This window comes from Littorina saxatilis, linkage group LG13 (genome assembly GCF_037325665.1).
Source record: "Littorina saxatilis isolate snail1 linkage group LG13, US_GU_Lsax_2.0, whole genome shotgun sequence".
NCBI lineage: Eukaryota > Metazoa > Mollusca > Gastropoda > Littorinimorpha > Littorinidae > Littorina > Littorina saxatilis.
The window spans coordinates 9,536,539-9,562,619 of NC_090257.1; the positions used below are offsets into that span (position 1 = coordinate 9,536,539).

The 26,081-nt window shown below is 42.5% G+C and overlaps 2 protein-coding genes and 2 long non-coding RNA genes across 6 annotated transcripts in view; 3 read left to right on the top strand and 1 right to left on the bottom strand.

Moving 5' to 3' along the window:
- LOC138983562 (uncharacterized) overlaps positions 1 to 9,463 on the bottom strand; it is a 12,712-nt gene extending 3,249 nt beyond the window's left edge. The window contains exons 1-3 of one of the 2 annotated variants that reach the window (XM_070356841.1): positions 9,323 to 9,463; positions 1,989 to 2,294; positions 1,133 to 1,297 (exon numbers count right to left, since the gene is read on the bottom strand). In XM_070356841.1, the coding sequence (XP_070212942.1) occupies positions 1,133 to 1,297; positions 1,989 to 2,292 (469 nt within the window). In that variant the 5' untranslated portion in view covers positions 2,293 to 2,294; positions 9,323 to 9,463. Of the gene's footprint in view, positions 1 to 1,132; positions 1,298 to 1,988; positions 2,301 to 9,322 lie in introns of both variants that reach the window. The other variant, XM_070356840.1, reaches the window with a different exon arrangement.
- LOC138983560 (uncharacterized) overlaps positions 1 to 26,081 on the top strand; it is a 272,403-nt gene that overhangs the window by 177,485 nt on the left and 68,837 nt on the right. The window lies entirely within an intron of this gene.
- LOC138983563 (uncharacterized) overlaps positions 1 to 26,081 on the top strand; it is a 285,239-nt gene that overhangs the window by 41,951 nt on the left and 217,207 nt on the right. The gene's annotated exons all lie outside the window — the stretch shown is intronic.
- Positions 20,791 to 25,791, top strand: LOC138983547 (uncharacterized). The gene is made up of 5 exons (XR_011461194.1): positions 20,791 to 21,265; positions 21,806 to 21,890; positions 22,052 to 22,121; positions 22,793 to 22,871; positions 25,402 to 25,791. It is a non-coding gene; the product is annotated as an uncharacterized lncRNA (long non-coding RNA).

Genomic DNA, 26,081 nt, shown 5'->3' on the forward strand with positions numbered 1-26,081 from the left:
AAATATGAATTTTAAAATTCAAAGAGTTTGTGCCAGACCAACACCTGCATCCGTTGTGGCAGTTTGTATTGAAATAAAATATGAGGATGAAAGTCGCTTGTTCATTCCAATGCTGGTTATTTATTCTCTCAAGTGCCAGGAGACTGGTCCCGAATACCTCTCTTTTATTCTATTGCCACATGTCGTATGTATTCAGAACGCTTCCTTTCCTTTGTCTATCAGATCTAACAATGGCAATCAAAGGAAAATGAAAATGACATGATCTTCTTGGCTTGACTTCGCGTGCGAAGGTTTGTTTATCAAGGCATTTCTAGTTGTCTGCAGCAAGCACGCTAATGGCTGATGAGTCCTATTACAGATAGGCACGACCTGCCACAACGGCTGCAGGGGAAGGTCTGGCAAGGCGCACGAATAATACAAACAAACGGGTTTCAGCCAAGCCTTTGAAGCAGAATTCCAATACACGGAATAGGAAATAAAAGGTGGTACCTTGCGTCAAGGAGATATTCATTAATATAATGTTATAAAAAAGAAATGTACACACAGACAAATTGTAACGTTTTGTGACGTCAAGTCACAGAAAAGAACTTGAGCACGTGCAACTTGAGACAGACACGGTCACGGATTGACGAGCTGTGAGAGATGGCGCTCAAAAGTAGACTGGTTAGACTACGACCGTCAACCCTACGTTACAGTAATATAGAACCTTTTTCAAATCACACCCTATTGTGTTTGCTACCTGTATTAGACGGTTAGAAGTAATACATGAGTGTTAGCAGAGAGAGAGAGAGAGAGAGAGAGAGAGAGAGAGAGAGAGAGAGAGAGAGAGAGAGAGAGAGAGAGAGAGAGAGAGAGAGAGAGATGTAGCGAGAGACAGAAAAAGACACGCACGCACGCACCCACACACGCACGCACGTACTCACGCACACACACACACACACACACACACACACACACACACACACACACTCACACACACACACTCTCACACACACACACACACACACACACACACACACACACACACACACACACACACACACTCACACACACACACACACACACACACACACACACACACACACAGAAAAAGAGGATGACAAAATGTGTGTCTCATATCAAACAACCGTACCAGCCGCGAGGGAAGAGAAGGAGAAGATGATCTGTGACGTCAGACGCTTGCAGTTATTGTCACGTGATGTGACGTAGAGACAAATGATGCTCAGCACGGAGATAAAACCCAGCCCCAGTGACGTCGTCTCCAACACACGCAAGGCAAGAAACTTGGGCATGGACACTGCAAGAACAGAACATCAAAGCTTGGTGTCATGTCTTCTTCTTCTTCTTCTCGTTCGCTCATTTTTGTCATGGTACAAAAGTACATGCTTCCCGCGAAAACAATTGACATTGCCCTTGCAGATCTTTCAAGGTTTTTACATGGGATACGCGTATAGCAACGATTCAACATCCTCACTATATTTCTTGCACAGTTGGGCATTTAAACAAAAAATATTTTCACATATTGACAATAATCTTGACTTCAAGAAAGCACCAGTTCTCGCTGTTGATTTTGGCATAATTTATGTGTTCATGTCAGTGTCCATGTTGCCTTATAGGCCTATCCCCAGTGTGAGTCTTTAATACCAAAACTAGCCTACATTTTCATGTATTGATCTATTCATCTGTAGTTTCGAAGATACGTGCATTTTCGGTATTAGCCACTCATAATTGAAAAGAGAAAATACACCACATACTGATTTCACTGAAAAAAATGTGTAAAATAACTTGAAAAAAACTGACACACCCAGTGCCGGCATCAGGCTATCGACTAGAGTACGCCTATTGTATTACTTTTGCCGGTTACATATGTTTTTCTTCCTCTATACGCAGACATATATACATTCTCTCGTGAGCTCATCTTGACATACTAAACATGCACGTACGTACGTTTACAAATAAATACGAACAAAACTGAGTTTCAGACACACCTTCCATGCTTCCCAGTTTCAGCCCACGCAGACGGATGCTGCATTCGCGATAGCTCAGCTGACTTGCAGAACTCCCATTATTCTCTTCAAACCCTTCCCAACATGTGTAGTCACTCCACGGACCTTGGAAGACGCGAAATGGTGCCAAATGTCTTCCATTCTGCGACAGAATGGCTGACGCACGCCAGTCGTCTTCGTGCCAAAATGGCAGCAACAAGGCTGCGAGCTGCAGTCCAAGGGCGACAACCCCCAGAAAGAAGAAGACAAGAGAAGATCGCTTGTACAGTTGCGTCTTACCTCCCATGCCTGGTACTGAAAATAAATGTAGAATGATCAGCCATTCAACTACTACTACTATTACTTACTACTTACTACTTACTACTTACCACTACTACTTACTACTACTACTACTACTACTACTACTACTACCACTACTACTACTACTACTACTACTACTGGGCGTCAAACAGACAGTGTTTACAGCAACGCCATGAAGTCATAAGGTAATACACACAACAGAGTTTTCAACGCGAGAGGTTTTTCCAGTTAATTATGTTTTTAATTATTTAAAACAAATCAAAGCAACTTGATCATAGTGCTTAAGAAGAAAAATTGTTCTGGGCGATTAGTACTATTGTGCTAAAAGGGTTAAGTGCTACCCTAAATGTTTTTGCTCTACCCGCCGCGTAAATTGTTGAGTGATACCACCAACAATGGATACATTTCAACCCCGAACGAGCCTCAGTAACGCACCCCACTGACCTTCTCTACTGTGTTGGGTGCACGGGTTTTTTTCACACCTGTCAAGTTCCGTTTCACTTCATTCCGCGGTCACGCTCTGTCCTATGAGCGTGACAGTTTAAGAAGCACGAGAGTTCAAACGAATATATCAAAATGTGACATTTAGTGCGGGGCTCTTTTTAGGAAAAAATTGAGCGTTTGTCCTCTTGGTTTGCGAAAATGTACGTGTACAGGGCTCAAACTGCGAAAGCTGGAAACAAGCCATTTGTTTACATAAAATAGTTATAATTGTTCTAAACAACTTTTCTTCTTGGTCGCTTTATAAAAGTTGCCTGGATATTTTTTAATAATCATCAAGTTAAAAACGTCCTCCACTAGCTACCCGGACAGACTATTAAAGTGATCGTACTCTGAAACATATGCATGTTGAGTGATATGTAAGCGCTGTTTTAAAGTGTTCACAATCTGCCGGGTCTAAAACATAGAAAATCATACCTTAACAAAAAAATATATATATGATTTTCTGGTGAAATCATTTGCATTAAGATGTAAACGTGCGCGCGTGTGTATGTGGGTGTGTATGTGTGTCTCTCCCTATTTCTCTCGCTCACACACACATTTTTGTTCATTCTTTTAAGAAGTCTTTTTCTGTTGTTATCATTACATCAATGTTTCTATGTATGTATAACAAAAAGACCAAAAAGCATTGTACTGACGTTAAAATGACGAGCACGGAACAAATTACGGCGACGTTCAGACCAAGGAGGTTGAAACGTCGCCGTTATTTGTTCTGTGTTCGTCATTTTAACGTGAGTACAGTGCTTTTTGGTCTTTTTATATTTAGTCAAGTTTTGACTAAATGTTTTAACATAGAGGGGTAATCGAGACGAGGGTCGTGGTGTATGTATGTGTGTGTGTGTGTGTGTGTGTGTGTGTGTGTGTGTGTGTGTGTGTGTGTGTGTGTCTGTCTGTCTGTCTGTCTGTGCGTGTGTGTGTGTAGAGCGATTCAGACCAAACTACTGGACCGATCTTTATGAAATGTTACATGAGAGTTCCTGGGAATGATATCCCCGGATGTTTTTTTCGTTTTTTCGATAAATACCTTTGATGACGTCATATCCGGCTTTTTGTAAAAGTTGAGGCGGCACTGTCACACCCTCATTTTTCAATCAAATTGATTGAAATTTTGGCCAAGCAATCTTCGACGAAGGCCGGACTTCGGTATTGCATTTCAGCTTGGTGGCTTAAAAATTAATTAATGACTTTGGTCATTAAAAATCTGAAAATTGTAAAAAAAATATTTTTTTTATAAAACGATCCAAATTTACGTTCATCTTATTCTTCATCATTTGCTGATTCCAAAAACATATAAATATGTTATATTTGGATTAAAAACAAGCTCTGAAAATTAAAAATATAAAAATTATGATCAAATTTAAATTTTCGAAATCAATTTAAAAACACTTTCATCTTATTCCTTGTCGGTTCCTGATTCCAAAAACATATAGATATGATATGTTTGGATTAAAAAACACGCTCAGAAAGTTAAAACGAAGAGAGGTACAGAAAAGCGTGCTATCCTTCTCAGCGCAACTACTACCCCGCTCTTCTTGTCAATTTCACTGCCTTTGCCACGAGCGGTGGACTGACGATGCTACGAGTATACGGTCTTGCTGAAAAATGGCATTGCGTTCAGTTTCATTCTGTGAGTTCGACAGCTTGACTAAATGTTGTATTTTTGTTGTTGTTTGCTCTCACGTGTAGTCACCATTGTTTATTTGTGACCCTCCACCACGGAATGAGTCGCATGTCACCTTTGCATGATTTTTATATTTTCACACTTTCTTAGAGAGCTTTTAATGCTCTATCCTGTGGTGTAAACCGTTTTAGAAAAGAGCAAAAACTGGTCGAGTTATGAGCCTGTGACTAAGTTGTCCCTCACACTGATATCTGACACCCCCGGACGTGTATTAGGCCTAGCGCAGATCCGCGCTAGGTGACATCCGACTCATTCCGTGATGGAGGGTCACATTTGCTTTTGTATAACAGTCATTTCAGACGACTGTAGGTATTCTCGTGATTTTTGTCGATGTCAAAGTGAACGTCAAGACAAGCCTGACCTGGGAGAGAGAGAGAACGACACAAAACCAAATGTAAAAACCCGCAATTCATTTGCAAGGTGTTAACGTTCGTTTTGACATTGAAAAAGTGTGGGAGAGCGAAAGAGAAAGACAGAGAGACACACCCACACAAACACATACGAACACGTCATGTAATTACGCAGCACGCTATTTCCTTTTTACATTTAGTCAAGTTTTGACTAAATGTTTTAACATAGAGGGGGAATCGAGACGAGGGTCGTGGTGTATGTGTGTGTATGCGTGTGTGCGAGTGTGTGTCTGTGTGTGTGTGTAGAGCGATTCAGACTAAACTACTGGACCGATCTTTATGAAATTTGACATGAGAGTTCCTGGGTGTGAAATCCCCGAATGTTTTTTTCATTTTTTTGATAAATGTCTTTGATGACGTCATATCCGGCTTTTCGTGAAAGTTGAGGCGGCACTGTCACGCCCTCATTTTTCAACCAAATTGGTTGAAATTTTGGTCAAGTAATCTTCGACGAAGCCCGGACTTCGGTATTGCATTTCAGTTTGGTGGCTTAAAAATTAATTCATGACTTTGGTCATTAAAAATCTGAAAATTGTAAAAAAAAAATAAAAATTTATAAAACGATCCAAATTTACGTTTATCTTATTCTCCATCATTTGCTGATTCCAAAAACATATAAATATGTTATATTCGGATTAAAAACAAGCTCTGAAAATTAAATATATAAAAATTATTATCAAAATTAAATTGTCCAAATCAATTTAAAAACACTTTCATCTTATTCCTTCTCGGTTTCTGATTCCAAAAACATATAGATATGATATGTTTGGATTAAAAACACGCTCAGAAAGTTAAAACAAAGAGAGGTACAGAAAAGCGTGCTATCCTTCTTAGCGCAACTGCTACCCCGCTCTTCTTGTCAATTTCACTGCCTTTGCCATGAGCGGTGGACTGACGATGCTACGAGTATACGGTCTTGCTGAAAAATGGCATTGCGTTCAGTTTCATTCTGTGAGTTCGACAGCTACTTGACTAAATATTGTATTTTCGCCTTACGCGACTTGTTACATTTAGTCAAGTTTTGACTAAATGTTTTAACATAGAGGGGGAATCGAGACGAGGGTCGTGGTGTATGTGTGTGTGTGTATGTGTGTGTGTGTGTGTGTGTGTGTGTGTGTGTGTGTGTGTGTGTGTGTGTGTGTGTGTGTCTGTGTCTGTGTGTGTGTCTGTCTGTGCGTGTGTGTGTGTAGAGCGTTTCAGAGTAAACTACTAGACCGATCTTTATGAAATTTTACATGAGAGTTCCTGGGTATGATATCCCCAGACTTTGTTTTTCATTTTTTCGATAAATGTCTTTTATGACGTCATATCCGGCTTTTTGTAAAAGTTGAGGCGGCACTGTCACACCCTCAATTTTCAATCAAATTGATTGACATTTTGGCCAAGCAATCTTCGACGAAGGCTGGACTTCGGTATTGCATTTCAGCATGGAGGCTTACAAATTAATTAATGACTTTGGTCATTAAAAATCTGAAAATTGTAATTAAAATTATTTTTTTATAAAACGATCCAAAATTACTTTTATTTAATTTTTTATCATGTTTTGATTCCAAAAACATATAGATATGTTATATTCGGATTAAAAACAAGCTCTGAAAATTAAAAATATTAAAATTATGATTAAAATTAAATTTCCGAAATCGTTTTAAAAACAATTTCATCTTATTCCTTGTCGGTTCTTGATTCCAAAAACATATAGATATGATATGTTTGGATTTTAAACACGCTCAGAAAGTTAAAACGAAGAGAGGTACAGTAAAGCGTGCTATGCAGCGCAGCGCAACCGCTACAGCGCTGAACAGGCTCGTCACTTTCACTGCCTTTTGCACTAGCGGCGGACTACGGTCATTGTGAAAAAAATGCAGTGCGTTCAGTTTCATTCTGTGAGTTCCACAGCTTGACTAAATGTAGTAATTTCGCCTTACGCGACTTGTTTGTTCTTTTGTTCTTTTTTTTCCGAGACAAGAAGATTTGTTTTTAATTCCAAACAGGATTGAGAATGGAATTGTCTCAATGGGACATCTGCTGGAACCAAATGGATACTTGTCTTATGGTGGGTGGAAAAGATATGTTTATTGTTGAGCAGTGCTTCTAGGTCACCGCTGCCTGTAACTGTTACAGGATACGTGACTCGATCGGGACTTAGGAATGTTTTTTGTCAAGCCATATCCCCAGGGTGATACACCATGAAAATAGAAATGCATAAAAAAAAACCAGACGCACAGGGAATCTTTTTTTAGAATGGGTCATTCATGATCGTATAATGTATAGTTGGCACTCCTCCACGCGCTTGCACTTGCATGCGCAGTTTACTGTTTCACAATCACTTTGACAGGAGTGAGCACTTGTTTTGCATGTGACAAAAGAGCGCGCTGCAATAATGGGCAGAATATACCTGCGCAGTTTCAGCGGCACAGACGACGCACGGCCTATTATTTATGCCGCGATAGGGATAATGACGAGTACTTGGCCTGTTTTCCTTTCATGCAACGTGTAGCGGGCTGGGATAAACTGCAGTGCGTCGTCGGTCCTGCTGAAGTTACATATGTGAGCGGAGCCCCTAAGGCCGACACCAACATGCAAAAGAAGCCCCCCTTGCCACAAAATCTTTGCGATTTGCGCTTCAGGCTTTACTCCACAAGAGTATAACATGCTAGCAATGCGTTGTCATGTGGTTTTTTTCTGACTCAATGATTCAAATGCACTGAAAATCAATAAAAGCCCTCACAAAATGCAGTCTTTGTGTGTGTGTGTGTGTGTGTGCGTGCGTGTGTGTGTGTGTGTGTGTGTGCATGTGTGTGTGTGTGTGTGTGTGTGTGTGTGTGTGTGTGTGTGCGTGTGTGTGTGTGTTGTTGTTGACCTCAGTTGCATGCATGCTCCTTCAACCCTGAGGGTTTTTTGCCTTTTTTTTCTTTTTTCATTTCTTCTTTTTTTGTAAAGAAAAAAAAGAAATGTTCCATATAATCTGTCTCATTATAACAATATGTACAATAAACCTTTTCAACAATTCCCATTTTAAACAAAATTATATTAGTGGGGTTACAATTTTCCAATGTAATTCTCTCAATCTGGTCTCAGTGGAAACTTTCTGAACAATTAGTCAATGCCAGGGGGTAATTTCAAGATCAAATTTGTGTAACCAAAATCGAAGACAACAGGGATTCTTATACTCCAGACTTAATCAATACTGTAAGTACTGGCGCGCTCAAAAAAACTCTTCCCCACCAAAAATTGGTGAAAATTCTGAATTTTCAGAAACAGTCACGCGACCTAACTTTTGTCTAACAAACGTTTTCACTGCACTGTGCACAACTTTATATTGCATAAAAAGTAAGGGAGAAAACCCAAGAATCTCCCCTACTTGCTGGAGTGTCAAACAGTCGTTACCGACCATAAAGTCAGCTACGTAGGTTTATACCCTGTTGTGCCCATGTCTTAAAAAAAAAGAAGACACTTCTGATATATAACCCTATTGTTATTCCAAATACATTCAGAATAAGCATCCTCACACATCATGTCATTATTATTATTCTAAATCCAAGCTTTTAAAACTTCCTTCCAAAACAACGATTTTATCATTTCAACTCCCTTTATCCTTTTCCAATTCACTCTAAATCTAAAACGTGCAAAATCTTCTCCAAACTTTGAAAACCAGAAAGATGGTACAAGTGTTACGCTATTTCCAGCAATATCGGAAAGACACGTTACAATAATTCAAATAGAAACACAATATCACAACAAACGTAAATCAGGGTTTAACACCACTTACACATGGGTCATGTGATTGTAATTGATTGGACAGAAACCCCACTCAATTCCAAACACTCATTTATATGATTCTTGGCATTTCATCATATTCAAAAATCTGTATTATAAAGTCAGTCCGGTAGATTTCTCTAATTTGTTCACACTAGTTGCAACACACTCTGAAAATATCGCAGACAGAATATTAGCAAAATGTTAGCGAAGGCGATGTTTGGGGTCAACCACTGTCGTATGTTTTTAAGACCTGATTTTCTCAGTTGTTTTGAGTTCTTAAAATGGGGTTCCACTGTTTATGAATCACACACACACACACACACACACACACACACACACACACACACACACACACACACACACACACACACACACACACACACACACAATTCTGTTCTAGCTTCATGAAATAAAGATCAAGAGAGTGTTCACATCCTACTAATTGACCCAAACGTGGCCCTAATGCGACCTGTGTAAATTCATTTTGTTATCAAATCAAAAGAATATCCCACACTGAGATACAAACTTGCACCACCCCCACCCCCTTCCCCCCACCATCACTAGTCTCATACTCAACACAAATACAGACATACACTGCTCAGTACTAAGACTCACTGATTAATCAGGTGAGTCAAAAACGCACGAATCGTATAAAATGTACTTACCTGTTTGCAGAAGTCACTTTCACTGTAAGTGGCAAGCATGTAACATAGAAGTCATGACAGGCAGCCAGCCGAGTCTTCATTTATGCGGACGCAACCTTTCAACACGACTGAACCTGCGTTCTGTTGAAAATGTGTACGTGTGTCACAATACACACTTTAACCCCTTTGAGGCCGAGAGATTAGTGACTGCTCCACGATTCTGTCTATTATTTTGTTCTCATCGCTGTAATCTTCCTTGTATTGTGACCGAGAAGTACGTATTGGTAGAGAAGTTTTTTTGTTTTTGTTCCAGTTATAAAAATAAGAATTGGAGGTTTATTGGAACGTCTCATTATTGACAAAACAAAACGTTACATTTACAGTACGTCGACCCAGTGATCTTTAAACTAGACAGACACTCATGATACAAATAAAGTAGATGTGTACTGCCGGGCAGTACATACCCCAAGCGAAGTCGTCCATCTGTGTGTACATGATTCTCTCTCTCTCTCTCTCTCTCTCTCTCTCTCTCTCTCTCTCTCTCTCTCTCTCTCTCTCTCTCTCTCTCTCTCTCTCTCTCTCTCTCTCTCTCTGTCTTAAAATGTGTCATCGATGACGTGTTTTCATACTTGCTAATGCGGCAGGCTAATCATGACGTCAAATTGAAACTTCTTGAAGTCTCTCAGAAAGGGACATGAAAACCATGTGGGGGTTACTGGTTTGGGCTGAAAAAAAACCCAACTCCACCTAAAATTCAAGCGCCTATGGGGCTGAATTATGCAGCATAAATTGTGAAACATCAGGATATCTCACACTTTCAATTCTGCCATCATGTCAAATCTGACAACAAACCTACCCACAAAATGTCATAAATATCGGTGTAGAATTGAGACTTAACGGTTTTTAACTGCCAAAAATAAGTTTTTTTGACTGGAATAGTTTGTCTTGAAATTCAGTTTGGGACAACGGACCCACCCACTAAATTTCATAAAGATAGGTGAAAATTTAAATGTAACGGTTTTTAACTGCCAAAATTATGTTTTTCTTCTGGAAAAGTATGGAGTGAAAATCAGTTGGGGACAACGAACCTACCCACAAAATTTCATAAATATCGATGAAGAATTGAGATTTAACGGTTTTTAACTGCCAAAAATAAGGTTTTTTGTCTGGAAAAGTATGTCTTAAAATTCAGTTTGGGACAACGGACCCACCCACTAAATTTCATAAAGATAGGTGAAGAATTGAAATTTAACGTTTTTTAACTGCCAAAATTATGTCTTTCTTCTGGAAAAGTATAGAGTGAAAATCAGTTGGGGACAACGAACCTACCCACAAAATTTCATAAATATCGGTGAAGAATTGAAATTTAACGGTTTTTAACTGCCAAAATTATGTTTTTCTTCTGGAAAAGTATGGAGTGAAAATAAGTTGGGGACAACAAACCTACCTTTAAAATTTCATAAGAATCAGTGAAGAAATAGGATTTAACGATTTTTTAACAGCCTTGACACTGAACATTTGATAAATCATTGGTGATGTCATCATAACCCAGTCGTTGTAGTTGTCGTCGTAGTTGTTGGTGTTGTTGTTGTCATGTTCGTTGTCGTGATTGTTGTTGTTCTCGTGTTGTTGTTTTTGTTGTTGTTGTTGTTGTTGTTGTTGTTGTTGTTGTTGTTGTTGTTGTTGTTGTTGTCGTCGTCGTCGTCGATGTCATTTGTTGTTGTTGTTGTTATCGTCGTCGTCGTCGTCATCGTCGTCGTTGTCAGAGGTTATTTCTAAAGATTTCATTGATAGTCTTTGTTCTCGTCACCAAGACTTGCTAAGAACAAGCTTGGAACAGCAAGAGTTCCAAGAACAAGATTAGAACAACTCATTACATCATTACCAGTACGTCATTTGTATTTAGAACACACTTTAGAAAAAAACTCTTCAGCTACAAACCAGTCACCCTCACATTTCCGAGGTGTTTGTCTAAACCACTTACTGAAATGTTTTGAGGTTTAATGACCATACACATGTTGAACCGGTGAGTGTCTTCCGCTGCTTAATTCGCAAATAACTATTTTATTAAAGTCCGCTTGAAACGCTCAAAGATGAAATTCCATGTTAAAAAGTGACAAAAGTTTCACATTTTCCCGTTGTAACAGCTTCCGATGATATTATATGAAAATTCTGATCCTCTGAGAGGATTCCCCGAAACAAAATCAGTTTGTACGCCTAATTTTAATAGAATTGTCCAAACAGTGTCGCTAATATTGTGCTAAAAGATGAATTCTAGAACAATGTTCACAGACAGACACCACTTGGCAAAAAAATTTTCAGTGCTGGGAGATGAAAAAAAAACCTACCTCGCTACGCGCGGGCTCCGCCCGCGCTCCGCTTGGATAATGAATTTATCTCAAAACTTATCTTGATTTATGTTATATCTTGGCGCTTTTTTTTTCTCTCCAAGTGTTATAAGCAAGCACCGATGTGTGTATGCTTGTGTTTGCATGCATATGCCGACGTATAGTAGATCCGTAAGTTGTGGCATTGATTTTGGAGTTTATTTGGTGAAATATTGTTGCTTCGTTATCACTGAATTAGTCTTTATATTCATGGGCTTGTATTTAGATTGCTGTAATAACATGTTTTTGTTTTTTAAAGTAGTGCTACTGTTTAAACAAAGATGTACTTAACTCTCACAAACAAACCCCGAAGCAAAATGGCCGCCGACGCAGAGAGGGGGTTAAAGGACGAATCGCACAGAATGACGCAGTGCGCTGCATGAGAAGAATGTGTCACTGGGTGTATAAATGATGTCGCTCGTCGTCTTCTCTGGCCCCGCTACTTTCCAGTGTAATTTGCGCAACACATCTCCGTTGTTATGATGTTGAAATATGACCGTGTAGCTGTGTTGCGTGTTTTCTATGTCCTGTTTGATTCTAGTGTTGGGTATATACACACCAACTCACTATCTCCGTCTGTCAATCTACCTCGGCCTCCCCCCCCCCCACCCCCCGCCCTCTACACACACCTTTTCATCTCCCTCTCTACTCCCTCCCCTCTCTCTCTATCCGCCCCCTCTCTCTTTTCTTGTCGTCCTCTTTTCTCCCTCTCTCCCTGCCTCCCATTCTTTCTGTCTGTCACGTTTCAATATATCACTTAAGGTGATTATGAACCGGTTAATTACTACTAATTAACTAACCACACCACGATCCACTCTCGCAGTCATACAATTAAATAGAGTCAACAAAAGTATAAGTTTCAGACGCCTGTTTATGTATAAACTCGCCACCTCCCTCGAGCCTTCACTCAAAATATGTTCCTTTTACGTTCTCAACACGTAAAAAAACCAGTGTTCACTGACAAAATGCCAGTAGTATATAGAAAATTATAGTAACACGCTGAACCCGTGTAAATATAGTTAAATGCGAATGTTCTGTTCGAAAAGCTCTAGTTCGTGCAGGGGTCACACACCCCACGTTGTCACTACTCCAATGAAATCACAGATAAGAAAAGACAACGGTGGTCAACGGGGTGCGTAAGACACGGTGCACTTAGCTTTCTTTCTGCTGCTGCTGCTTAGCCGGTACGCTGGTTAGCCGGTTCGCTGGTTAGCCGGTCCGCTGGTTAGCCGGTTCGCTGGTTAGCCGGTCCTCTGGTTAGCCGGTCTCCTGGTTAGCCGGTCTCCTGGTTAGCGTAGCTTCAACAGGTCCCGCCAAAGTCAGCCGTGCAGATGTTACAGGAACACGTAACAAAGCGAAGCGAAGGCTGCAAACAGAAAGCATCGGTGCACTAAACATGTCAGCTACCCCTCACCCACCACCTTAAAACATGTCATCTTTAAATATCTCATCGAGCACGTGGGCCTGCACAAAACGGACTTTTTACAACAACAAAACAGTCATTTTCCGTCCTTCTCTCCCTATCTGCAAAAACCATATACAGATTAGTATTTTAGCGTCACAGAGAGTAAATTATGCGCTAACCTGGAAAGAACAACAGAGAGTATTTCATTCCACAAACACAGACTCATCAACAGCGTTAAATAATGATTTATTACCTCAAAAAGCCTATGATTGTACTCTCAATGGAAGCAAAGTCCGCCTCCTCCCTGGAACAGCCTCTGTTCGTCAACAGTGACCAAAAACCTCCAGAACCCCTTGTCGAATCCTTATGCGAAAGCCATCGCCGACGAAGGAAAGTTGACGACTTGTCCTCAGCAAAGTACTGGCAGTGAGAAGGAAATAACCGGTGGAAGCTCCCCTAGAGTGCCGAATACAATATTCGGTGAAAAACCATCATACTCTAGAAACTGTGTATTAGATCCTTCCCCTTCTGCCGCTGGGTGTCAAGTGCCCCGTGCTTGTGTCTCTCTCAGACAACCTAGCCAATAACACGTGACTGACCTTGTCACAAAACCAGTCCAGCTATACACAATTCTGCCTCCCCAAGCAGAAAAAAGACACGAGAAACTCAATCCCTGAAAATCCCGTGTGCGCTGTCAGCGAAAAACCGTCAGCCCTATGACAGCAGAAACCTCCACTGTAAAACTCGTGCGCAGCAAACCCTCCGTGTTCATTGAGCACTGTCAGCAAACTCTGCTGTAGCCCAATATCACGTACAGGCGCTTTCTATCATAATCGACCAAGAACAGGCACTCCACTGAGTGACACTTTCTTGGTCTCTGTCACCCGATCGTGACACACCTCCCCTCTTCAAGACGAAACCTCGGTTTCGCTCACAGTCATGTTCTCCTCTACAGCCCGAGAGAGAAAGTCAGCTCCAACATTGTTGGCGCCCGGAATGACGCGTACCGTGAATTGGTACGGTTGGAGAATCAACGCCCAGCGCATAAGTCTGGCGTTTGCCAACCTTGCAACCTGAAGATATTGCAGAGGTTGATGGTCCGTCTCCAGACAGAAAGGTCGTCCGTACAGGTACGCTTCGAACTTCTGGATGCCCCAGACAATGGCGAGACACTCGCGTTCAACCGTTGCATACGCTGCCTCGGCCGAGGTCAGCTTACGGCTGGCGAAGCAAACAGGGTGCAAAAACCCCTCTGTCTCCTGAAGCAACACTGCCCCAAGTCCCTTCCCTGAAGCGTCTGTCCTCAGCACGAAGTCCTTGTTCAGGTCTGGTAGTCGGAGAATAGGCTGACTGGTGAGTCGCCTCTTCAGGGTGTTGAATGCGAGCTGCATTCCTCCGTCCACACTACAACGGTCGGTTGTAGTTTCTTGGTAAGGTTGGTCAGTGGTAGTGCGATTTCGGCAAAGTGCGGGATGAAGCGTCTGTAGAAGCTGGCTAGGCCCAGGAAAGACCTGACTTCTTTCTTCGTGCGCGGTGGCTCCGCCTCCCGAATCTTCTGGATCTTGTCGTCCTCTGGAACGAGCAATCCCTCGCCGACAACATGACCCAGGAAAGACAATTCCCGAAATCCCAAGTAGCACTTGGACGGTTTAGCTCCCAGATTTCCGTCCTTCAACCTTCCGAACACGTCGCGCAGGGCGTCGAGATGTTCAGTCCATGTCTCTGTCGCGATCAGCACATCGTCGATGAAACTGCTGATGTCCTCGCGCTTCAATGGTTCCAAAAGTTTCCTCATCATGCGAGTGAAGACGGCACCTGCATTCTGTAGACCAAAAGGCATGACTGTCCACTGGAACTGGCCGAATGGAGTGGTAAATGCAGTCTTTGGGCGATCTTCCTCGGCAACTGGAATTTGCCAGTATCCCTTGGTGAGGTCTAATTTTGAAAAATACTTGGCCTTGGCCAAGTGACTGAAGAGGTAGTCCACATCAGGCATGGGTTCCGCGTCAAACGCCGTAATCTTGTTCAGCTTCCGGTAGTCGACACAGAACCTGACGCGTCCATCCTTCTTCTTCACCAGCACAATTGGAGAACTGTAGGGAGAGTTCGCTGGCTCGATGACGCCCAACTTCGTCATGTCGGCGATTTCCTTCCTGACCACCTCCTTCTGGGCATGAGGCATGGGATACTGCTTCGTCCTCACTGGCTGTTTCTCCAGCAAGTCGAAGGTAAACTCCTCTAAATGCGTCTGAAGTGGTATGTCTGTAAGGACCCGTGCTGCATCCTTCAGGATCTCTTGCAAGTCCGCCTGCTGGTCGTCCCCAAGTTCAGGTGAGATGTGCACGTCCGTGTGATCCTCACTAGCCTCCAGCGGACAAACTGGTACACGTCCTCCTCCCTGTTCTTCCGTTGTCTCGTCCATCACGACAGCAACTGCTTCTGTCACTTTGTCCTTTTCCCCGTAGGCAGTCCTCTCTATGTAGGCGCGCAGCAGGTTGGCGTGGTACAGGCGTGCTTTCCCGTTCATGACGATCCTGTAGTCGTTCTGGCCCACCTTCGCTGTCACCTCAAAAGGTCCTTGCCACTGCAGTTGTAGCTTGTTGTGTTTGACAGGTAGAAGTAGCAACACCCGTTCTCCAATCTTGAAGCTGCGCGGCCGTGCCTTGCGGTCGAATCCTCGCGCATAACGCTGTGCTGCTCTTCCCAGGTTCTCTTGAGCCAGTTTGCAGGTCTCTTCAATCCTGTTCCTGAGTTCTACGATGTAGGTCGCTGTCGTCTGCACCTCCTCGTCAGCTTCTTCGTCCGTCCAAGCCTGACGCAGGATAGCCATGGGACCGCGTACCTGTCTGCCGTACAACAACTCGAATGGGGAAAAGCCCAAGCTCTCCTGAGGAACCTCGCGGTATGCAAAAAGCAATGCTGGGATGTACCTGTCCCACGTGCGTGGTTTCTCCTGAGCTAGTTTCCTCAGCATGGTCTTCAAGGTGCCATTGAACCTCTCCACCAGTCCGTTGCACTGAGCATGGTAAGGAGTGGTGAAGTGCTGCTCCAGTGATAGCAGTCGTGCTGCCTCCGCCATCACTCCTCCCGTGAACTGCGTGCCTCTGTCGGTGAGTACCTCTGATGGAATTCCCAGCCGGGACCACATAGTAACCAGAGCCTCAGCTACTCGCGTGGCTTCAATCGATTTCAGAGGGATCGCCTCTGGGTATCGAGTAGCGTAGTCCACCATGGTCAAAATGTATCTGTTTCCGTCCTCAGACGCAGGCAAGATGGGCCCGATGATGTCCACTGCCACCCGACGAAAGGGTTCGTCGATGAGCGGCATCTTCTCTAAGGGGACCTTCCTCACCCTTCCTTTGGCAACCACCTTCTGGCACTTATCGCAGGACGCACAGAAACGTCGGACATCCGTGCAGATGCCTGGCCAGTAAAAGTGGCGCCAGACACGATCCGTGGTCTTCTTGGTGCCAAGATGACCTCCCAGAATCGAGTCGTGTGCCGTTGCCATGACACCCTCGCGAAACTCGCGAGGCACGACAACCTGTTTGAATGCACCTTCCTTGTTGCTGAACTCACGGTAGAGCAACTTCTTGTCCCTGAGGAACTTTGACCTCCCATGCTTCCCGCTCAGCTTCACCTTCCCCGACTTCGCGTGCTCCCGAGGAGTCGCTAGTGTCGGATCAGATGCCTGAGCCTTCGCGAGAAGCGCGGGGGTCACGTTCCCCAGGGCAGCTCGTGCAGCAGGTAGGGGTTTGAGAGGTTTGTCCTCTCGCTCCGCCTGTGCCCGCGTGAGCACTGAAATGACGTCGGGAGACCGATAAACGGGAACCTCCCTGGTGACGCCGTCCACAAACTGAACCCGGTTTCCAATGAGCAGGTCGCATGGAGGATCGTCCATGACGACGGCCACAATGGTCCCCGTGAACAACGGTGTTACGACCTTGATCACTGCCGTGTTCAAGTCGTAAGCGTGAGATGCCTCGGCCATTCTCACCCTGATGCTGTCTCCTGTGTAGGCCATAGCTGGAACTAGACTCGCCCGAACCACTATCATGTCTGCTCCTGTGTCCCGCAGACCTTCGCCCTTCACTCCGTTAACGTAAACGTTGCAGTGGGGCTGGAAATGTTTCCTGGAGCACGGAACGCAGAGTTGTGGAATTGTGCATGAGCTCGTGACGTCCCTTAACTCCTCGCTGCCAACAAAGTGTACGCCCTTCTGGTCAGCTTGTCTCTTGTGGCAGTCCTTCTTCACGTGGCCCCGCTTGTTGCAGTAGTAACACTGGATGTCAGTTCTGGAACTTGATCCTTTGTGTCCCTGATCGTCCTTCCCGTCCTTGGGTCCTGAAGAACCCGAATTTCCCGATTTTCCCGGCCGTGAGCCTGAAGATTTGCCGGAGATCGCCTGGGCGTCCTCGTGTACTCTGATCCAGTCGGCTGCCTCCTGAGTAGTCTTTGGCTGGTGCTCCTGCACGAAGGTCACCACCTCAGGTCGCAGGCTGGACATCAGTTGTTCCATGACAATGAGGTCGGCAAGGTCGTTGACGGTCCAGTCCTTTTCGGCCATCTCCACCCAGCGCCGCAGGTAGAGATTAAGGCGTGCCACAAACTGATGGCTCAGCTCGCCGCTCAGTCTCTTGCTGTTACGCAGACGTCGTCTGTAGGCTTCCGCAGTCAGGTTGAAGCGCTGGAGTAACGCCTTCTTTAGTGCCTGATAGTCTCTCGCCTCGTCGTCATCCAAAGCGTTGTAGAGCTGCAATGCGCGTCCCTTCAGGCAGGTGCTAAGGCGGCTAGCCCACGTGGCCTCTTCCCACTTCTGGTCTGATGCAATGCGCTCAAACCGGCGTAAAAAGTCGTCGAGCTCGTCCTTGTCATCGTCGAACGTCGGCAGTCTCGTACGGTCAGCAACAAACGTCGGCGCGCTAGCCTGAGTAGGTGTACCCTTCTCGCCCTGTAGCCTAGCTAGCTCTAGTTGGCAATCGCGATCCGCCTGCTCTTTCCGGTCTAGTCTGTCACGTTCGGCCTGTCTGTCTCGTTCTCTTTTTTGTCTGTCAAGTTCGTCTTTCTTTTCCTGTCTGTCACGTTCAGCCTGTTCTTTCTCTTTCTTGTCCTGTCTGTCACGTTCGTCTTTCCTTTCCTGTCTGTCTCGTTCAGCCTGTCGTTCCCTTTCTTGTCTGTCAAGTTCGTCCTTCTTGTCCTGTCTGTCACGTTCTTCTTTTCTTGTCAGTCGCTCAAATTCTTCCTTCCGTTCCACTTCTAAGCGTTTTAGAACGCTTCGGGCTCTAACGCGTGCGTCTCGCTCAGTCGGTTGCTCACTACCAGGAGTCTCGAAAGTTATTCTCCTCGTCGGAGATCCCCCTGTGGCCATGGTTAGTTTTAGCAAAGCTTTATTACCAAAGTAAGTCTAACGCAGCTATAGCTAGAACACGCGGTGATGAAATGGATACAAAAATCCAGCAACCGGAAAATGCAGAAGAAAAATCCAAACGGTGTAGAACAAAACGCGTAGCCTACTTTATGGCTGCTTTTTGCGGTGAAACAAAGTGTTTCCCACAGCCGTGGCCTACTTTATCGGCTGCTTTTTGCGGTGAAACAGAGTGTCTCCCACAGCCTCGGTTAGGACAGAAGTCCTCGGACCCTTCCCCCCCAAAATTCCAACAAAGTCAAAATATGGAGAAAAATCCAAGTAAAACAAGACTATAGAAATATAACCTGTTACAGAATGCGAAACAACAATGTAGAGAAAACTGAGTAAAACGAATAACAAATCCGCTAACCCCGCTCAGCTCTCTGCAACGGAAAACTCTGAACGTACAACAACAAAGATTCACAAACAAAGGAAAGGGAAGTAATCACAGTTAGCGCATACAATAACTCACAAATTACAATTTACATTTCCTGCAAGATGTGAATCGCTTAAGGTGTGGTATATGATCAAAACTATACAAAAAAGGGTAGCACCAAGCAGAAAATAAGTCGAGCACTGACGAGATTATCTGCTCTTAGTTATCCTTAATTGGTGGGTCTTTATCAGTTGGAAATTAACTGAGTAAATCCCGGACGAGCCCCCACGTGTCACGTTTCAATATATCACTCAAGGTGATTATGAACCGGTTAATTACTACTAATTAACTAACCACACCACGATCCACTCTCGCAGTCATACAATTAAATAGAGTCAACAAAAGTATAAGTTTCAGACGCCTGTTTATGTATAAACTCGCCACCTCCCTCGAGCCTTCACTCAAAATATGTTCCTTTTACGTTCTCAACACGTAAAAAAACCAGTGTTCACTGACAAAATGCCAGTAGTATATAGAAAATTATAGTAACACGCTGAACCCGTGTAAATATAGTTAAATGCGAATGTTCTGTTCGAAAAGCTCTAGTTCGTGCAGGGGTCACACACCCCACGTTGTCACTACTCCAATGAAATCACAGATAAGAAAAGACAACGGTGGTCAACGGGGTGCGTAAGACACGGTGCACTTAGCTTTCTTTCTGCTGCTGCTGCTTAGCCGGTACGCTGGTTAGCCGGTTCGCTGGTTAGCGTGTCCGCTGGTTAGCCGGTTCGCTGGTTAGCCGGTCCGCTGGTTAGCCGGTCTCCTGGTTAGCCGGTCTCCTGGTTAGCGTAGCTTCAACAGGTCCCGCCAAAGTCAGCCGTGCAGATGTTACAGGAACACGTAACAAAGCGAAGCGAAGGCTGCAAACAGAAAGCATCGGTGCACTAAACATGTCAGCTACCCCTCACCCACCACCTTAAAACATGTCATCTTTAAATATCTCATCGAGCACGTGGGCCTGCACAAAACGGACTTTTTACAACAACAAAACAGTCATTTTCCGTCCTTCTCTCCCTATCTGCAAAAACCATATACAGATTAGTATTTTAGCGTCACAGAGAGTAAATTATGCGCTAACCTGGAAAGAACAACAGAGAGTATTTCATTCCACAAACACAGACTCAACAACAGCGTTTAATAATGATTTATTACCTCAAAAAGCCTATGATTGTACTCTCAATGGAAGCAAAGTCCGCCTCCTCCCTGGAACAGCCTCTGTTCGTCAACAGTGACCAAAAACCTCCAGAACCCCTTGTCGAATCCTTATGCGAAAGCCATCGCCGACGAAGGAAAGTTGACGACTTGTCCTCAGCAAAGTACTGGCAGTGAGAAGGAAATAACCGGTGGAAGCTCCCCTAGAGTGCCGAATACAATATTCGGTGAAAAACCATCATACTCTAGAAACTGTGTATTAGATCCTTCCCCTTCTGCCGCTGGGTGTCAAGTGCCCCGTGCTTGTGTCTCTCTCAGACAACCTAGCCAATAACACGTGACTGACCTTGTCACAAAACCAGTCCAGCTATACACAATTCTGCCTCCCCAAGCAGAAAAAAGACACGAGAAACTCAATCCCTGAAAATCCCGTGTGCGCTGTCAGCGAAAAACCGTCAGCCCTATGACAGCAGAAACCTCCACTGTAAAACTCGTGCGCAGCAAACCCTCCGTGTTCATTGAGCACTGTCAGCAAACTCTGCTGTAGCCCAATATCACGTACAGGCGCTTTCTATCATAATCGACCAAGAACAGGCACTCCACTGAGTGACACTTTCTTGGTCTCTGTCACCCGATCGTGACACTCTCCCTATCTTTCTTTGAATTAATTAATTTTTTTATATATATATTTTTTTTTAAGAGCTTAAAGTGTAACTAAACAAGCAAAAAGGAAAAACATCGTTCAGCAACCTTTACACTTTGATATGAAGAAGGGCCTCATATACTGTCGAACTGCGAAAAAAAAAAAAAATTTCTCTCACTCTGACACTGTTTGACGGACATGTGAAGTGCGCGCCAGGAACGACAATCTTCTTAGTTTACCTGATTAATGCCCTTAATTTTTGGTTCTGGTACTTTCAGTTCCGGCTGTTGTCATCAATCTACCAAAATAAAAGATCAAACGGAGTTTTCGATTTTTATTTCATGGTTCAGAAAAATATTGCTTATTTTCTGAAGTCAACCGTTTTAGCGAATCTTTCTTTGATTCTTAAAAGTCATTTCAGATTTTTGAAAAATAGTTAACGGTTAGTAATTACCAATATATCGTAAACAAACATATCGATAGGTTTTGGTAAGAAGACACAAGTGCGATGAATGTGGTACCAGTATTTTTGTGGTAAGTAAGGATGCATTTCTTTGCTGTAAGCACATTTACAATGCACATTTAATCTGTTTAGCAACATAAACGAAAGCATGGTACAGTGCCGCTTGTTTGTGGTCTATCTTTTCGCGGCAGATGCGTAACAATTAGGGTCTCAGTTGGAAAAAGCTGCTCGGAACCAGAGCAGATTTGGCTTGGGTTCTTTGAGTGTGAATGATCGACGAGTGGCTTGACATTTTTAACGAATCATTACTGTAGCCTACTTGAAACCATCATCTGTTTCTGAATATGTCATCAGTTATGATTGAGCAGTCTCATAGGAATCGTCCATAAAATGTTAAACCGAAAAAGGGCAGACGATTCTGAATCACACAGGCTGCTGTACAAAATCAGATCTAAAACGATATTTTGAACCGCGACGTCTGCGTAAATGCCCTACCTTGTCCTGGTCATGTGTATACACATCAGCTTCTATTGGGAAGATCAGTATTTTATATTAATCACAAATACAAGATTAGAAATACATGTAGTTCTGAAGATCGCCTTTGATTTCAGTTTCAGCGGCAAACTAGCAGATCTGTCCAAACCGGCATCGTTTCATGGTTGAAACTTGAATAATCCCAAATAGATCTGAGTGGGGGTAAGTTTTATAGTATTTCAATTTTTTACGGCAGTTTTATTTAAAGATAGTGTAGTGGATGTCTCTGGTGAAGACTACAGTTATATGAATTTTTTGTTGTAATATTAAAATGATTGTTCTTTATTTACACAATTGAATAATTTGTATTTATTTGTTTGCAGATGACGGCATACTGAGTGCTCCAAGAACATACGCCTGCTGGCATTTTGTGTCTTTTCTGAAGACGTCGAGGCAAGCAGAAGTCACGGTCCTGGCCACACACACACAATGACATGAACAAGAAATGATATTTTTTCATGGGCATATCCAGTATTAAAACTTTATTACGATGCAAACGCAACGATTAGAATTTAGAGAAGGTCATCGGTCACACACACACACACACACTGGGCGGATCCGGAGGGTTCCGGACCACTTAGGAGCCGGCCTTTGTATTCTAAGTGACGATTTTGGAAAGAAGTTGGCTAATTAGTTTGCCCAGGTTGCGCCAGATCGATCAATTGTCCTTGTTGTGATTCAAATTTTTCTTCTTAATATATTTACTTTTTGGGAAGGAGTATTAGGGGATGTTTCTTGGCTCAGATTGATCCATTTTCATTGTTTTTATCAACATTTGTCGGACCCCCCCCCCCCCAAGGAGGTTGAATGCTTCGCGTCTTCAACTAAACGCTTCGCGTCGTCAAATTGTCCCTAAAAGAAATTTGGAAACTCCCCCTTAAAAATGATGTGATCCGCCCCTGCACACACACAAACACACACAAATAGAGAAGTAATAAATGGATACAGTTTTTCTTTATTTAAATTACAATCAGATGTGGTCGTAGAACAGGCACTGTAAACAAAACCTAGCATGATATACCACTTGTGTGATGTTTCGGTCAATATCTTTATTTTCCTTTCAGAAATACATTGGCGTTTTGAATGTCAAGGGAAGTGATACAAATGCTGCAGCGGCCTATCAAGAACGCGAAGGCAAACAAGGTAAATACCTACTTCTGACATTAGTTTACTTATTAACTCTTTCTATACTGGCCATTATCTCCCCAGTCTCTCCCTAGAAACTGGCCATTGCATGGGTTTGCAAAACAATTCTCAAAAATAAACAAAATCTAAACAACGAATTCGTAATCGTCTTGTGTCGTCTTTGTTTTGGTGAGTACAGTAATCCTTTGTTTTTTTAAAAATAAACAAAACAAGATGCAGCCTTCAAACTCATAGGTTTTATTGTGAATATATTGCTAAAACATATGCGAAAGTTTGGTTTCATTGTTGTGAAAAAAAATAAAAATATGATGTCCAGAATTTATGGGTATATTTTACGCAATACGAAAAAGGGGGTATGTATTTTGACTTAGAAGCATTTTTTCTTATGAAGGCTCTGTTTGCAACAAAACTGTTTCTGTTTACTTGTATGAAGATTGTGCTTACACAAAAACATAACAAATACCAACTGATTTTCCATTTGGTGGTCATGTAAGCATTGTGAACATGTCCGAAAAATCTGATCACACACCATGTGGTCGACATGCAGACCTGAACGGCCAGTGTATGGTGGCAGAGTTGGAAAATAGGAAAAGTCTTGATGCCAATCCTTCATCAAAAACCGAAGAAAATCGTCATTGTAATAAGTTTGCTTTATTCTAAATCAAACAACTAGGATAGATGACAGACACAACGACAAACACATTCACGGCAATTCTACTGTAAAACATACACAATGCTCACGTTAACAAGCTGGCCATAACAATGTGCCCATCGTGCATGAAGTGTGGCTTTGGTCGGATCAGTAGCCGTGCTTTGTCTGCGATACTAAACATGAAATTTTGTTAAAGCGACGATTTAGCAATGTTGTTGTTGCTGCTGCTGCTGTCTGTTCTTGTCACGACATTTCGTTTTTTCCCTCCTGATTCTGAGAAGAAGCTGTTTAATTGTGATATCAGGCCTAGGAACCCCTGATTTTCACTTGGAGCATTCTCAAAGAAACTTAGCGTATGTTAAGAAAAATGAGTGTACTCCACACTTTGTCTTTTGTTGTTCGTTGTCGTTGCATGTCTACCGTTCCACAGCCACCTACTATAGCTGATGGGGTCTATGTCGACCAAAAGAATGGGATTCACTGTAGGTCGAGTTCCTGTAGGTGGATTCTCTGTATACCTAAGACTTTAAAATTGGCAATCTTGTATACAGGGAATACCACAGGGTGTAGTTCCTGTAGCGTTTTGCTAATATCAATGAAAGTCACTTGATGCTTAGCGACATCGTTAGAATTTGATGTTTTTTGATCTTTTTTTGATATTTCTTAGAAATTCGAGTATGGTTTGCAAGTTTTATTGAAAAACTGCACCCTGTGGGATTCCCTGTATACTAGATTGCCAATTTTAAAGTCTTAGGTATACAGGGAATCCACCTACAGGAACTCGACCTACAGAGAATCCCACTCTTTTGGTCGACATAGACCCCATCAGCCCTACTATAAGTGCAAGTGTTAAATGACGTATTTCCACAAAAGACTGCTTGCAGAGAATCATGTGATGCCAATGACAGGTAAGGACATGTGGTAATACATACTACGTTTTGGAACCAGGGAAAAAGCAGCACAAATTATTTATCAACCAAATTGATTGACTTGTGCACCACGACAAAAGTTTTCTTTGATCCATAAAAGGTCTTTTGCCAGAAAAATTGCTCTGAACATCAAGTACCCTGCAAGTTGTCACACATTTACATTATTGAAATAAATAAAAAACACACCAGTAACCAGGTTAGGTACGTTAATATCTATAATCAATATCTCGGCACGTTACTGCCTTCTTCGGGATGATGGTAAGCTGAACATTATTGAACAAAATAATCGGTTTAGATTGTATACTTTGATTCCTGAACGAAGAAGCAGAGGTACTGCATACAACTAGGACTGTAATATCAGCTTTTGCCTGAAACACACACACATACACTTATAAAATTAATGCAATGTCATTGTATGAAGCCAGAACATTCACTAACTTACATAGTTGGTCACACAATTACCCATCACTGAACAATAAATCGAAGTCGGGTGGATTCAATGACTAAAGCAGTAAAGGCTTTGAAAAAACCCTCATCACAAAACATCCCCCCCCCCCAACAACAAAAAAACAAACAAAAAAAATAAATGAAATAAAACAGGTTGTGTATATAGCGCAGTAAACACCATGCAGGTACAAGCAAAGATTTGACAGTGATTATCCTTGTTTTATATAGCACACATTTTCTAGTTTTAATCTCTCTCTCTCTCTCTCTCTCTCTCTCTGGAAAGTAATTTATTGACCTGTGGGTTATTTGCGTTTGTATACACATTGGTGATTCGTAAACTATGTTGAAAGAGATTGTCAAACAATATTATATGGGGTGTCTTAAAAAAAAAATGTATATCAACAAAATCTGTCATTATTATCAGGCACACGGTTTTAACAAAGCTATGTCACGGAATGCAACATAAGTGGCTTAAAAAGTCGTGTTTTTGTGTGTGCAGGATATTCGCTAGGACAGGACCTCAAGCTGAACCAGCACAACAGCGATGCATTCTTCCATGGCTTCCACAAAAGTCTTTCACCTATAGCGGGCATTGCATACAGATAGTCCAAAGAGGGTTAGGGTTACCCTAACCCTCCTTTTTAAAAATTCTTTAGACCAATTATCCCTCTGTTCCCATGTTAAACATGGAATAATTCTGGACAAATGCGAGGACGTTAGCTTTTTTTTATTTTTATTTTTCTATCATTTTACTTATCATTAAAACTTGTTTAGATTTCGATTCGTAAACCATTTACAGTAATCCTTTGTTTTTTTAACTTTGTTCATCTTACCACAGTCACTTCGTTGTTTAGATTTATCATTAAATTTGTTGCCATAATGCAGGAAAAATGTAGAATAAAACCTTTTGGTAGAAGATATTTCCTGTGTCAAAAGTTAATGCTTATTCTGATTATTAAATGGGTGCTCCAAACTAAGTTATTTTGACTGCCTTATTCGAATTCATTTCCAAGACAGGGCTGAGAAGTGGAGAAGCTTAGGAGAATATCGTAAAAATTGTCTGGGTGTTTATGCAAAACTTTCGAATATGTCAGATTTTACTTTAGAGATTTTAAATACTGTTAACTGACAGAAATGCTATAACTTCTACACCAATTGACTGGATATCTTCATATTCAG